Consider the following 16,473-nt stretch of genomic DNA (forward strand, 5'->3'; position numbering starts at 1 on the left):
TGCGTATGATGTCATAATAACATTTCTCCCTCTAAACTAATCATTGTGTTCCTGGGTGTAGGTTCGTGCCATGTGGATGGAATGCTAAAATTGGTTCGGGCCGTCTGTGAAAATCGGATGGCCTGTCTGCTTTATGCAGGGACTGATAATGATCCTTGCCCAGATGTCTCCAAATACCTGGAAGTCGTCTATAGCTGTGAACAGAATGGTGAGTGAAATATGTGGGATGAAGAACTCATCTTTAGAGATGTCTGTATGCAGAGCTGCATTGAGACCATCAGAGACTCCAGGGGCTACAATTCTTGGAAGGCTGACCCCAACAACCCCATATTATGCTTCTTACACACCACATAGCTTAACACACTGGTGACCGTCTGTCACTTCAACCAGTGGTTCAAAAGTGCTTATTTACATACATTATGAGCAAAGAAAATTCTCCTAACAACATAAACAAATATGAATTTATTAACAAGGAAATTAACTGGCACTTTGATGATTTTTTGTACGTGTATAGCAGCACGTGACATAATAATTGTGACTGTGGTGGGTAGGTGAAGAAGCTGAGACACCATAGGGTAATGGCTTTATATATACTGTACTAGCTACACTTCTAACAGGTAATGGAAGAAATTTAAAAATATTTGATATTAAATATCCATTGCCATAAATGTACCCTCATTGTTACTCCTACACATTTTCTCGGTATCCTTGTGTGTCTCAACCTCTCTTGCCTGGTGCTTTCTCTCTCAGTTGCGTTCCTGTGAAGCCTGCTTCTCAGGCTCTGACATTTCGATGTGACTTACTTGCCTCCTAATTTTTTTACCACCAACTAAGCTTTTTTTTACCATTAACAGTGGTAGACGGGTCCCCACATCATTTTCATTATTTCAAATATTTCTGTCGTTGAAGGTGACTCGGGTTGCGCCTTCTTAGTATTTAGCGCCCTGGTGTCGCTTGGTATGTTATTCGCTTTGCTGTTAAAACTCCATTTTAACTCCCTTTTTATAACGATAAAAACCAAAATCAGGAATTGAACTTTTCATCCCTAATGTATTGTGTCATCATCCTTACCACTGTGTCACTGACCAATCAGATTGCTCAGAACGGACACACACGCACACACACACACACAGAGTAGTGGTTTATTATATAGTAGAAGAGTAGAAGTAGATCCTAGTTTCCATGAATGTTTATTTATTTTATTAAAGCATCAAATTAAAATATTCAAGTAAATCCATAGTTCATGAATAGGACTTTCACCCCTCCACACACCAATTACTTATCTAGTCTGCACATAAGAGTTTCTCCAGGTTCAATGCTAGTTTTCCTTACCTAATTTCCAGGATTAAGCTCCTTTTACGATATCTTATACCCAGTATAAAGAGTTCCTTCTTTGACTTGAGCTAAAAGTGATCCTTTGTATCCCTTACCCCTAGGTTGCCTGAATGGAAGTTTCATCTATCCCCATATGGACTTTACTGGGTGGAGCTCACTTTAGTTTGTTTCCGGTGACTTTTCCAGGCAGTACTTCTGTCTCTAGGCCGTCCCCTGTAAGAAAGCACAACAAGCCTTAAGTCTTCTGAAGCTCTTCCCTAGGCCACCATATTTTCTTGTTGTGTACCTGTATTGTGTCTCAAAAGATGGCATTGTGAACTGTGACAACGACAGTCTTTAGATGAATGGTCAAAGCAAAGCAACACCTGTAATTAGTACGCAAGTTGGTGATGACCACAAATACACATATTAATCTACTGTACATCAGCCACTCTTCAAATTACCAACTTTCTGCTATAAATTACCGAAACATTCTTCAGCAAGGAGACACCACGTGAGCACTGGTTAAATAAAGCATGAATGCCACATAACAGTGTACATAGTCTGTACAGAGTAAATTATAGCTCTGATAATTTCTTAGAATTTTGTTTTATATGTATGATGAGCTTTAGGAGAACCACTAAGAGAAGCCAGTTAAGGTGCTTTGATCATGTAGTTAGGATTGTCCCCTGGGCTCTTACTGTCGGAGGCGTACCAGGCAAACAGTAGTCCACTAATCCTTAAATTGAACCAATAGTTTGTAAAATTCCCTTTCCAACCTTTATTTTATTGATTTTTAATTAAATAAGCAGGCCAACAAAGTTTTTCAAAGGACAATTTAAAACCCTTTTCAGAATTTCAAACTCAGTCATTCAGTTCCATGTATAAATTTAAGATCTGAAGGCCCTAAAGGTGCATTTAACAGTACTGTTAGATATCCATTTGCATTATCTTTACTTATCTATGTGACACAAATTATTTCTAACATTTGTGTAAAACTTTGAAATTACCAACTTCCATTTTTACCCAAATATTTTGTTGAAAGTTTTTTTTTTTTGAAGAAAGATTAAATAACAATGACTTGCATCAACTGTATGTGCTCCCTTGGCAATATGAAACACTTCCATCATAACTTCCTCAAAGTCTCAGTTTACTTTGGCTGAAAAGATTCAACTCATTCAATCATTTTGCACATCTGCTACCCACTGTCATGGAATAAGTCTTCTGTTTTGTCGACTTTGTCTAGTTCTGTTATCTCCTTTGTGTAATATGGAGACCAAACAGTATGTTGGGTGTGGTCTCAAATCGTCAGTGAGATATTCTGGTCAAACATATTGATGTAGGTTGAAAATTTAACATACTGGTAAGCACTGAAATTATTTTGATCATGCTGAAACCTCATTTAACTCAGGTATCTCAAACTCCAGTCCTGGAGGGCTGCAGTGGCTACAGGTTTTCATTCTAACCCTTTTCTTAATTATTGACCTATTTTTTTTTTACTGCTAATTACCTTATTTTGAATTAATTTTAATTGACTTGCTCTTGAAGACTCAGACCCAATAATTGTTTTGTTTTCCTAAATTAGCAGCCAAACAATAATGAGATACAAAATGAACCAAAACATGACCAGCAAGGTCTCAAGAATGTTGATTTGCTCAGGTCCCTAAAACATTTTAAAAGTGATCTTAGAAAAGTAAAGAAAAAGTCAACAATTTTGAAAATGTATGATATTGCACATTGAAAGCAGCAACAAGCCATGGAATTAAAGGACAGGTTTGATTAACAACAAAACTCAGTGCCTAATTAAGCAACTGGTTGGAGTGAAATTGTTTGGAGTTTGAGGTCCTAACTTAGTTGGTCTTCTGTTGGCTCACTCACTTCACATTTCATTTCTGTTTAACAAAAGAAATGAAGCAATTCAGAGGAACAATAAAGAAATTCCGGGGAACAAATCTTAAAAAAGCAAATCAATTAAAATTATTCAAAAGAAGTTAATTAGCAGCAAAAACATGTCTCTAATTAAGAAAAGGGTTAGAATGAAAACCTGCAGCCACTGCGGCCCTCCGGGACTGGAGTTTGAGATCCCTGTTTTAATTTGACATTTCAAATTGTATTTTATTATCACATGTAAAGAGCGCAGTGAATTTATTACTTTCATGTTTGACCAACGTTCAACTTATCACCACCCTCCAGTGCCATGATAATTCAGCCATTTCTAGTCATACCTGTACCTCTTTAAAAGAAAAAGAAAAAAAAGTATTGTTTCCCTCTCATACAATTGTGGTTAACCTTATGGCAAAGAAAGTAAAGACAAGGTTTGTGTCACTGCTCCATGTGTTGATATCATATGAACATCTCTCTATTATATAAAAAAATCCTGGGACCAGATGAGACTTTTTAGCCTGGGACGAGACGTGACTTTTTCAGAAAGATAATTTCATGTCCTGCGAGACGAGACTTTGTGCCAACAGATTTTAATGCTCGGGGCTGGAAATAAAAGCCAAAGAGTAGATGACAAAGTAGAACATCGTAAAGAGGTTCAAAAACGTTGGCGCGATACACATGCAGAGAAGGTTAGAGATTATGAACTAATACTAAAATTCGAAAGTCTCAAAAAAATGATAGTAAAGATCACATTAGCGCAAGCAAATGGAAATTATTACCTGGTGAAATAACGGAACAGCGAAAAGAGATCGAATATATGGACATAGGTGATATGACAGAAGTATGTAGATATTGTTCGGATTTCAGTTTTAAGTCAGAGACTTGTAGATCTTCTAATTCGTGTTGCCATCAGGGAAAAGTACTGTTTGTTCCCAATGAAGAGGCCTATCTGCGTGAATTAAAAGATTTGTTTTTCGGTGAAAGTGAAATACACATACGCAAGCGGTATAGACGTTAAGTGGCTGGCGTGTAGCACAGACTGGGGATTTGGTGAGCGAAGCGAGCAGGGGGCGAACATCCCTAGTATTTTAATAAAATTCATCATTTCTTATTAGGTAATACTTCTCAGATTTCACTCTACTTGCATTCACTCATCAATTCTGTGCCTAACTGTATATCTGCTTTCTTTCTACTCACTGGTTTTTGAGAATCATTTTACGATGATGCTAGTGTAGGTACAGCTGCGTCTGTACTCAGAAAGAAGTCTGTGGGTAGCAGGGCAATGGGAAATTAATAAAACAATATAGAGAGGATACTTCACCGAAACATCCATTGCAACACCAATACAGAGAGTGGACTGGTCAACCACAAATGCTGTCTTGCTTCCAGGTCCACAATCTATACAAAGTAATTCCCCTTTTGGTTTGTAGGGTAAAAAAGCAATACTGATTAATGCTGTGTCCCTTTTGTTGCTTCATTTGACATGATAAAGAGTGTCCACAAATTGACAAGTTAGTTAACTTTTCAAATGGTGTGGTTGTGTGAAGTCTGCAGTTGGATAGGAAATACAACACAATTTACGTCACAATTATGTACTATTAATAGCTATGTTATTAATTATAACATTTCTCCCAGTTTGTGTTCGAGGATTGGGAATGGAAGATGGAAATATTACAAATGGACAGATATCATCTTCCTCCTTTAAAAATGACTATGGTCCAGAGCATGCCAGACTGAAGGGAAAGTCTTGCTGGATGCCCTCAAATTCAGGTACTGTATGCATATATCAGAATCTGTTCAGCATGTTTCATTAACTGAAGTACAAGTCTGAAATTAAAGGAATTATCACATCATTTTCTAAACCTGCTTTATAAGATAAAGAGTCAGAAAGTACTGAAGTATATCCCAGATGCAGCAAGCCCAAAGCAGGAACCGACATTGGACAGGCCTTTTCGCAGCATCTGAGCTTTGCTCAGTCATTCATGGAAGGATATTTTTTAAATTTTCATGTTGTCTGAAACCATGGCTATACTTATTTAACCCATCTTCATATAAAAAGTGTTGGTACTATGAAATGATTAATGATGTGGCTGGCTGATTAAATTGCCAAATAATATTTCATTTGCTCAGACCATTGTGTGTCTAATTGGAACATCATGGATGTTGCTATTTTATTGAGTACTTTCAGGTGTTTATTGTGACAAAATGTGTTTGATAATTGTATGGACAAAGTCAGACATAGATGATTTTTATTCAGCCAAAACATCCATGGTCAGTGTCCACCTTTCACCTGATTCAGCTTTGTTAGAATCCATTTCTCCTAATCCTGAATTGGATGGAGTAAGCAGGTTTTTAAAATGTTATGTTATTTTCTAAGATCTATTAATGTACAAATTATGTGTTGATATCTACTTGTACAATTGCTTTTGATACAGATGGATCCTGGATTGGTGTGGAATTCCCTGAAGTGAAAAAGATTACTGGGATAGTGCTTCAAGGCTGCCCTGCTGCAGATAATTGGGTGACGTTATACAAAGTCCAGATCAGTGCTGATGGCTCTGAGTGGGTGTATTATGAAGATGAAGACAAGTCCACGGTAAAATGTTTTCTTTTTTTTTACTTTCTCATATATGAAGTACAGTAGAGTCTCGCTTATCCGATATAAACGGGCCGGCAGAACGTCGGATAAGTGAAAATGTCGGATAATGGGAGGTGTTAAGAAAAAGCCTATTAAACGTCAAACTGTTATAATTTTACACATTACGAGCCTAATATAGTGGAACCTCAGTTCACGAACATCTCTGAACACGTACAATTTGGGTTATGACCAAAAACGTTCGCCAAACTTTTGCCTCAACCACACACTCGGTATAGGAACAAGCCAGTTTCCCTTTCGGTTTGTGCACGCCGATGATTTCCGCACGTGTTCAGTCTCTCCCTGTGCATTCCCTGTGCAGCGTTAGAGAGAGAGCGCGAGAGAGAGACACAGACAGACACATGCACGCGCAAGAGAGAGAGACACACGCACACACACACACACACACACACACACACGCACTCGCGAGAGAGAGACGTATGCACACACACACGCGCACAAGAGAGACGCACATGCGCGTGCGAGAGAGACACACGTGCATACGCACATGCACACACACACACACGCGTGAGAGACACGCACGCCAGAGAGGGCCAGCCACATAATGCACTGTAATCATGTTTTACAACAAAACAACAGAAAAATTTAACTGAAAAAATGAACTTAGCAACAAAAAATAGACTACGCTCACGCTTGCAACTTGCAGTTCTTGTTGCCGATTGATGCGTTTTTTTTTTTGTTTTTTTTTTTTTTTGCGGTGGGACGTCAGATAATACAGAATGTTGGATAAGCGAAGGTTGGATAAGCGAGACTCTACTGTATAGGGAAAGTATTGGAATCGTCCAAAAATTCAATTTCGAGATTTTGATGAATCTCGACGTTTTAACCCTCCCTGAGTCCAAAAATACCATTTTTGGAATTATGTCTGTGTGTCTGTCTGCGTGTGTATGTGTGTGTATGTAAACACAATAGCTTGAGTACACTTTCACTTAGGTCAACCAAATTTTGTATACAAGTATTAGGTACAAAACATAGATTTCTATCAACTTTTGAGCTATTTCTGCTAACGGGAAGTGGTACTTTTTTATTAATGCAGCTGCAGAGTCCGATTTATTCAACTTTACTTTTATAATAATTGTTCAATCTATTATTAATTTGATTTGATTTGTTGTTGATGGTTCTTTAATGTACATAGTTTGAAAATATAATCATTGTCTTGTGGTATACTCTTCAAATATCCATTCCCATATCCGAGTATGCAAGAAAGTCTAGGAGAGACAACTCCCGATTTTTTTTTTTCATGAGTTGTAAACTAAAGAGAGTTCATTTAAATTACCAGCAGCTTTGCTAAGTATTCAATCAAGATTATTTATCCATCACTTGTATACTAAACAGTTGTTTTGGTGGAATATAAATATTTTTTCTCTTTTTATTTTTTTTAATTCAGTCCTCACATCAGAATCCAGTTCCTGCTGTTAATGAGATTAACTGTATGCCTCATTAGCGACTCTCATCCTGCCTTTCCAGGCTTTTCTTATATTGTAGATTTAGTTTTTCTGAGGATGAAATTAAAACAGGGGAAATGGTAGCAGCATGAATTTGCAACCACTGTGTCCCTCTGGGGCTGAGACAAAAGACCCCTGCCTGCCTTGCAGCATTGGAAGCAAGGCATCAACCAACCTTGGATGACACACCAGTCCATTACAGAGTAAAACTCATGCACAAACCCATAAGTTGCCCATATTTGAGCAATTTGGTCAATCGAATTCTCTTCTAGAAAACTTTTCTGGCATTTCGCTAAGTTTATGAATCAAGGTCTTTGAACATTCCCTCGTGGAATAACTGGTAATGTTTGACTAAAATCTACAGCAAGTAAAACGACATTACCTCCTATTTTTTTTTTTTTCGATCTCTGAGATCTTGCTTTTTTCGGTTCAAGGCTTCATAAGCTCTTTTATGTTGTATGGTGTACTTATCCCAAACCATCATCTTTGAATGTTGCAAGACTTTCGCCTTGTATGTAGATCGGGGTAATTACATTCATTGCATTCCTAGTCTGAATCACAATCTGATTGTATGGGTGGTTACCTGGCACTGTAGGGTTGCCACCCGTCCTTTAAAATACGGAATCGTGCCGCATTTGAGAATGAAATTGCGCGTCACGTTTTGAATCAATACGGGACGGGATTTGTCCCATATTTTTTTTATCATTTTTTTTAAAGCAGCGTCTCATTCAAATCATCCCACACGCATTTTATGAAGATACCTCCTTTCCTACTTTTGATTGGGTAATACTTGATGTCATCGTTAGTTTGATTGGTCTTTTTAACTGTCCAGTGAGGAGGGCGGGTCTTTTAAGTAGAGTCTGCAAACTGTTGGCACTGGGATGTGGCACCCGCTGCAGTATGCGTCCCTTATTTTTTTGTATTAAAAGTGGTAACCCTACCTGGCAGGTAACACTTATGTTTGGTCATGAAGTCGTCTAAAATCCGCCACGTGCCCTCTTTTAATTGCGAGAAGCAGATATATATAGCCAAATTCTCGCGCTTCGTTGCGGCGAAGTACTGCTTTTAATTTTTTAAGAAGAAAAGAAAACCTTTTTAAACGGATCGAAAATATACCAATAACAATTTGTTAAGGATCTGTTTTTTTGTGAACCTCGCTTTTCACAGCTGTCGCGCTACGGCGTGTGTTTCGTTTATTTGACAGTATGTAGATCGTGGTAATTACATTCATGGCATTTGTTTTCTGAATCACAATCTGACTGTATGGGTGGTTACCTGCCAGGTAACGCTTGTGGTTGGTCAGGAAGTCGCCTTACATCCGCCACGTGCCCTCTTTCTGTTCCCAGAAGCTGATCATAGAATGGTTTTAATAGTTTACTTTCAAATAATGCAAAGAGTATGCGACACGTGTTTCTCCCTAATTCTGGGCTCATCAGGCATACACACTCACTGCATCCCCTCTCGTGAATCGAATCTCTATCGTCAGCGCCAGAGTTGAAGCCCCTAACGTTGCGGTCAGCAAGTCGGCTAACATCCGCCACGTGCCGTCTTTCAGTTGCGAGAAGCAGATCATAGAATGGTTGAAACTGTTGCCCCTAACGTTGCGCCACGGCGTGTGGTTCGTTTATACCTCGTGTCTTCTCATGAAACTTTTATCTCGCGAATATGTTATTGCAATCTGCAGCGGGAGCGTTTCTATAAACTTAATTTAAACTTACGTTTTACACCGTGCTTTGTTTCCCTTATGAACATGCTTGTATGCTTCACTCGCTCCCTTCTCAATTGTTTAATGAATTTTTTGCTCTTCGCTGTTTGCGGCTCTTCCTTCATTCCTCCCTACTGCGGTCTTTTATCTCGCGAATATGTTATTGCAATCCTTAACGGGAGCGTTTCATTAAACTTAATTTAAACTTACGTTTTACACGGTGCTTTGTTTCCCTTATGAAGATGCTTGTATGCTTCACTCGCTCCCTTCTCAATTGTTTAATGAATTTTTTGTTCTTCACTGTTTGCGGCTCTTACTTCATTTCTCCCTACTGCATTCACAGTCTTTTCACGTGATTACGTGGGAGGCGTGATGACGTGACACTCAACTCCGCCTCCCACGGCCATCAAGCTGCCGTCCATTACAGTATATTGTCAAAAAAGAGGTTCCAGTTATGACCATTACGCGTTGAATTTCGAAATGAAACCTGCCTAACTTTTGTAAGTAAGCTATAAGGAATCAGCCTGCCAAATTTTAGCCTTCCACCTACACGGGAAGTTGGACAATTAGTGATGAGTGAGTCAGTCAGTCAGTCAGTCAGTGAGTCAGTGAGGGCTTTGCCTTTTATTAATTAGTATAGATTGTCATCTGTCAAGTGACACCACTAACATAAACACTTTATCAAAATGAAATAAATATGGGAAGCTTTTATTGAATATGCTAGTAAAAAAAAAACTTCAGGCTAGGTTACAATGTATCAACCTAACCTAGTTCCATCCATCCATTATCCAACCTGCTATATACTAACGACAGGGTCACGAGGGTCTGCTGGAGCCAACACAGGGCGCAAGGCAGGAAACAAATCCTGGGCAGGGCAACAGTCCACCGCAGGGTATCAACCTAGTTTTTATCTTATATTTTGTAGTCCACAGACTTGTCAAAAAAACATTAGAACAAATTTGAAGACTGAATTAACATAATTTCAAATTGCTCTACTGGAGCATCACACGTGACATAACTCTTATGGCTTTGTCTGAAAATGACCTGCAAAGTGTTAGTCTTTGGTGAATGAACTTTTATGGCCTCTTGAATTAATTACTTAAAGACCTAGGCTTCTGTTTGCACAGGTGAAGTTCCTCTTTCCAGCATGAATTAAACACACAGAATCATTCAGGTGCCATCCCTGCCTGCCAGTGACATTTTGCCACAAAAATATTCACTCAAGAGTGCAACTGCTGTGCAGATAGAGAAGTGAGCAAAAGAAAGAAAAATATTACACAATATGTAATGTAGTCCCTCAGGGCAAGCAACAATCAAATTTTAGGAACAACATATTATCATTGAAGCAGAAATGCTGTTGAATGTGTGTTTTTCTTTTGTTTTAGGAGTGTTTGAAAAGTCCTTTGTTTCTAACTTTATTGTGGAGATTTTGTTGACGAACATTCCTGGATTTCTAATGAGTCCAATGCACTGTAAAATAATATCTCCTAAAATAACTATCTATTGTAGTCATATTTTGATGACATGGCCAGTTTAAGGTTAAAGGAGTGGCTCATATTAAAGATATACTTTAATATTGTCTCTTAGTTCTAATTCTCAGTATGTTAGCTACTGATTCAAAAATGTAGCATTCAACATACTGTACATTTCTTTTTTTTAATTTTATATCAGATATTAACTGGAAATAATGACCGAAGTACTGCAGTGACACACTTGTTTGGTAAACCCCTTGCTGTTAAATATATTCGGATTTTACCAGATGCCTACCACAACCAGATTGGCCTTCGAATGGACATCCTGGGGTGTAAATCAGACTGTAAGCTGCACATTTCTGTACATTTTATATTTATTTAAAAACAAATGTCAAAAAAGAGTATTGATTCTACATGTATACAATTCTTCTCAATCCTCCCCACACAGATACCATCACTTGTGCATCAATCCCCGCATTCAGCTTTGGCACTGACAGGAAATTGTAAGTACACAGCTTTCTTTTGTATCATCTTTGGAACTGCCTATGACCAAGATGAGTTGAAATCTAAGTAACCAATGTAGACCTCAGCATTAGTGTTTGCAGTGCACCATCTGTTGGAATGTATTTTGTAATTCATGTAGTGATAAAATTCATTACATTTGTAATTCCAACAGATGGCACATCACAAACAATGCAAGCATTCTCATTTCCATGACGTGCAGTACTTCCTCGCGATCCATGATCTCAGACCAATATTTGGTGCCTTATAGGGAGACAGGGCAGACAATGTTCTTATAGGCTTTTGCCTTGAGGTATGTGGGCATTTTTCAGTCACACAGGACCACAGTCACTGTAACCATTTCTGCCAGAATTCATTGATGCATGCTGATGTGTCACTGGTGAAATCACCATCTGAATTGATGTGGTAACCTTCATAATCTTAATAACCTTGATGTCTTGGCTGAGATTGCTATGGTACCATCCATTTGAGCACTACATTCCATACAGTCTATTTTCTTTAGGCTGAAGTGCAGACTATTTTTCTCCAGCCATGAATTTCATGGCTGGGTGCTCCATTGCAAGGCAGGACATGAGATATCAGCAAGATATATGTTGCTGGTGTATAACAGGTTCCATAGAGTGGCAACAACTCTGAAACCTTGGTGGATTCTCATTATGATGGTGCAAAGGGGCTAAGAATCCATCCGGGGAATGAGTTGCACTCATAACACATCTTTGTAGAGGAGATTGGTCTATCAGGCATTCTCTTTTGGACTCCGTGTTCTTGGAGTGCTTGCCAATTGAATGAGTATGGCACTAGATTGAAAGCCTTCTCCAAATGTAGAAACGCCATATGGCATGGTAAGTTCCTTTTACTGTGCCATTCCATAAAGAGCTGAATGGTGTATATGGCATCTGTTGTGCCCCATCCATGGTGAAGCCACATTGGTTGGGCATGATAGTGATGATGGATTAGCTGCACTGCTTGAGGACTCACTGGTTAATCTTCATGGAATGACACAATAAACAAACTGACCAGTAGTTGGCGCCATTGTAACATCTCCTTTGCCTTTCTATGTTGGCACTGTGGTGCTGGTCATCCAGTCGTATGAGGCCTTGTTTTCCACAATGATTTTGTTGAATAGTGTCACCTGGAACTCAGCACTGGTTCATCCAAACAATTTTCAAAGTGGGTTTGGGATGTCACCCAGGCCTGTAGCTCTGCTTTTCTTCATCTTCACAATTGCACTTTGGCCTCTGTCTCAGTGATTGGTGGTACTGGGCCAGCAAGTAGATTTGAACTGGGGTAGGTGGATGTGGGAATTCCGCATTACTATTTGTCTGGAAGTAATCACACCAACACTAAAGAATGGCAGTTGGTTCATGTAGAACTTGACCATGAGCAACATGGACAATGACTACAAGTACAGTTTTAATTTTGCAGACTGTATTATTTAATGCTTTCAGTGTCTGTTTTGTCTCATTCAAAGTTATGGATCATTGTATAAAAGACATGGTGATACAATGCTTATGTGCAGTGAGCCACCTAAATGTCAGTCACACTCTTAATGCTGTCCTATTTAAACTATATCATAAAGTTATTTTGAAAGATGCCTGTTTACTAAGGTAATATGTAAATATGTAAAATATATGTGTTTGCATTAAACTACCTTGGGCTGAAGGTGGGGCGGTAATTTTATTTTCAGGCTAAACATTTATTTGCTTAAATTTGTATAAGCTGTAGATAATGTCAAAAATGTTTTTTATATGGTATGTATGTATTTTCTTCTAGGTTGCATTGCCCTGCTGGATGTGCAAAACAACCATATAATGTACACGGCACTTACAATTATCGTGGGGTAAGTAATTTGTTGGGAAATTAGCTTAATTGCTGTAAGAGGGAGCAGTTTCCTATTCTGTGAACGTGGACTTCATTCAATAGAAAGTATACCACCCCAGGGCAATTTACAAAGAAGAATAAATGTCATATATGTCAAAGTAATGACAGAAAAAATGCAGCACAGCACCTTAAAAAGTGAACAAGAACTAAGCAGTAGTATAACTCGTCGTCGTGCTGTTACATATACAGAGTACAATGAAATTTGTAGTTGCATGTCTAAACAACATGTACCAAGATAAACAAGAGTGTATAAAAAATAGTACTACATAACTTCAGATCTAAAGGTAGCATATAGAAGGCTTTTAGAAAAGTAAAAGTCATTCAGAATAATTTGGCACCTCCACTAGCAGAACACTGATAGCTTTGCCCCATTAAGCATTACAGTAAAATATGTGATGGCAATACAAGAGAACCAGAAACCACACAGAAGATTCACTGACTATACAATGGCACGTGACTCCAAATAAAAGCATGACAGATGCTTACAGATACGCAAATATGGCCTACCGTAGGAACCACACTGCCAAATAAGCATTCACTGTTTAATATATCACAAGCCATTACAATAGTGAGACGAGTGGCTTCAGATGATGCAGACGGGCAAAGTGTGAATCAGCTGATTCAAATTAGTGGTGCTGGAAATGGCCAGAATTTGCCCATAATGCACTTCTGGGCATATTCCCATTTATTTATCAGTTGCCTAATGTATGTAATTTGCCTGAGATGTTCACCAGTGAATACTGAGACACATGCAGGCCTGGTGGGATGACATTCCATCATCGGTTGTGAAAAGCAGCTTAGAAGTTTGGAAAAATCAAAATCATGTGGGTACAAGAAAACATCTTTAGCACATTCCCAGATAGGCTTGATCATGTTATAAAGTCACACCGCTGGTCAGCTTTGTTCTACTCTACATACATTAACATATACTTCAAATTGTTCATATTTCCCTCAGGGCACAGAACAATAGCTATTTGCAGTTTCCTTCTTATGACTGTTTTATTTATTTAATGCAGACAGGTCAGAGTTGTGCAGTGCGACAAAGCACCAGTTAAAATAGAAATGTTTTGAGTTTGATTCTAATACCTTAATATTGGACTTTCACAAATGTTCACGCTTTCTGCATTCCATATTCTATTATTTACAATGTAACTGCTATGAGTTAAAATAAAAATGTATATAATAAGGCACAGTGTTTAATGCTACTCTCTCACAGCATTGAGAACCAGGATAATAATAATAATAATTACACAAATAATACCAGAACAAATGTGTGGATTATGGATGATGTCTCAGTGTCTACGTGGGATTTTTCTGGGTACTCCTGTTTCCTTAATACATGAAAAAAAGTGCTGCTTATCTTACTTTCTCCAAATCTGCCTGTTTCAAGTGAACTTCTCATCCAGGACTGGTTCGGGCTTTGTACCGAATACTTCTGGGACTATATCTGGCTTCCCATAATCTTGGAATGGATTAAGTGGGTTCTGACGTACTGTGATTAGGGGATATATTAACTCACACACAGATTACATAATTATTTCGCTTCTAGACAAGCCACCCTATTTTCTGCTGTTTCCCTGTCCAGGACTCAAGCGTCTGTGCTGCTGCTATCCATGCTGGAGTGATCCTCAATGAGCATGGAGGTGAGTGCACCATTTTGAAAGAGCCGGGGAGTTCAGAATATTTTGGAAGCACAAGAAATGGCATCACCTCAAAACAGTAAGTTTAAAATTTTGTAATTTATTATTTTATAATGAGTACATGTGCAACCTTTCATTTGTTTTTACTTTGTTTTCTGGAAACAGTTTCAATTAATTCATAAAATGTCTAGCTGAGCATTATATCACGTTTTTGACTTGGAAGCTAATTAGACAGGAAACGGCACATGCAATATTATATAAAAGGAAAACCAAAGGATGTCAAGGTCTTGGTCTTCACATTTCATGAGCTGGTCAACAGATGAATTATATGTCCAACTTATCAAAGTTCAAAGGTTCACCCAAAGTACAACAGGGCACATTCAAGGCTTGGCACTGTGGAAATTGATACATTATATAGTCCAGCAGCCTTTGAAAATGAAGGACCATGTAAAAGTGGGATAGATAGATAGATTGATTGATTGGACTGTCTGATTCACTCATTCACTTACTTAACACAGGAATAAATTTGGCATTTTACAGAAGCTCAATAAATAAATAATATTATTATGGCACACCAGAATGACTAAAAACAAAGAAATCTAAACAAAATATATGAAAAACCCCTTACTCGGCCAAGGATACAAAAGAGCATTCACAGTTACTATTAGCAGTGGGAAGGGGCTGGAGTATCATGTCTTGGTAAAAACAGACAACATTAATTGGAAGATGACTAAAATATAATTATCAAGTAACAAGACTATTTTTTTTTTTTTGTATTTTGGTAAGATAAATTAGCCGGGTTCTATACAGGTTTACTGTAGGTGAATACTTTAACAATCTTGGTGTCAGTCATTTTAAGGTTAACTTAATTATCCATGAAGGAGAAATTCTTTTGGTATTGGGGAAATTAGTATTTTAAATAAAGAAAAGTCAGAATCTCAGTTATAAATAATTCAGTTTGCTGGACGACCTTTCTAACAACCAACTTGAGGGAGCTTCATCATTTAACCAGAGAAGATTAGCACAAGACTGAGGAATATAACAAAGCAATAATCTTAAGTAAGTTAAGTTAATTTTCATAACACAATCAAGGAACATTTACTGTTGTCTGCACCAATCACCATACAAATAAATGGTGTAACCTTTAACACATCTATATTTTAGTATTAGCTAAAGGTCCCAAAATCGTTAAACAGGTTTAAAGTCTTTGGCAAATATCTGATTCATTGAATAAGGCTTCTTATATATAAATTCTTAGAGAGAACAGAATATTAAGTGTCATTATTTTAACAGTTTCTTGGTAATGTGCCAGATACAAAGGTTATCAAACGTCTTAGTTAAACAGGCAGTTACTGTCAGAAGTGCTTTGCAAATACATTCAAATAAAAATTTGCCCTAACAGCTGGGTAAGTGCATTATGAGTGAGTAACATCGGGATTAATAAAGTATCTATCTATCTATCTATCTATCTATCTATCTATCTATCTATCTATCTATCTATCTATCTATCTATCTATCTATCTATCTATCTATCTATCTATCTATCTATCTATCTATCTATCTATCTATCTATCTATCTATCTATCTATCTATCTATCTATCTATCTATCTAACAAAAGAATTAGACAAAAACTAAATAAAATATACAAGAGAATGCTCACTTTTGTTCTTCACAATAAAAAGACTACTTTTTATTCTGTTTATTCTCAGGTGCTAAAACTGAAGTTATAGTACAAATATATAGAGAGAGTAGGACTACTAAGGAATTGTTCTATTCCTTTCAATACTGTTTTTTGTTGTATAGCATTCTTCACTGTGTGCAGGCTCGTATTACTATAACATGATAATAAAAACAAAACTTTTGTAGACACATATTTCATTCTAAATAAACAATATAACAGATGATGATAACATTGGTTAAAAAGGAACAAAGTCTTGATAGTGTAAATTCCTG

At 37.6% G+C, this 16,473-nt stretch overlaps 1 protein-coding gene across 1 annotated transcript in view; it reads left to right on the forward strand.

Moving 5' to 3' along the window:
• The window catches only part of LOC127527905 (macrophage mannose receptor 1), a 183,967-nt gene that overhangs the window by 73,206 nt on the left and 94,288 nt on the right, over positions 1-16,473 (forward strand). The window contains exons 21-27 of the mRNA XM_051928073.1: positions 62-208; positions 4,834-4,968; positions 5,634-5,794; positions 10,676-10,820; positions 10,925-10,979; positions 12,772-12,838; positions 14,465-14,598. Coding sequence (XP_051784033.1) covers positions 62-208; positions 4,834-4,968; positions 5,634-5,794; positions 10,676-10,820; positions 10,925-10,979; positions 12,772-12,838; positions 14,465-14,598 — 844 coding nt within the window. The remainder of the gene's footprint in view (positions 1-61; positions 209-4,833; positions 4,969-5,633; positions 5,795-10,675; positions 10,821-10,924; positions 10,980-12,771; positions 12,839-14,464; positions 14,599-16,473) is intronic.

Source organism: Erpetoichthys calabaricus, chromosome 5 (assembly GCF_900747795.2).
Source record: "Erpetoichthys calabaricus chromosome 5, fErpCal1.3, whole genome shotgun sequence".
In the NCBI taxonomy this organism is placed as follows: domain Eukaryota; kingdom Metazoa; phylum Chordata; class Cladistia; order Polypteriformes; family Polypteridae; genus Erpetoichthys; species Erpetoichthys calabaricus.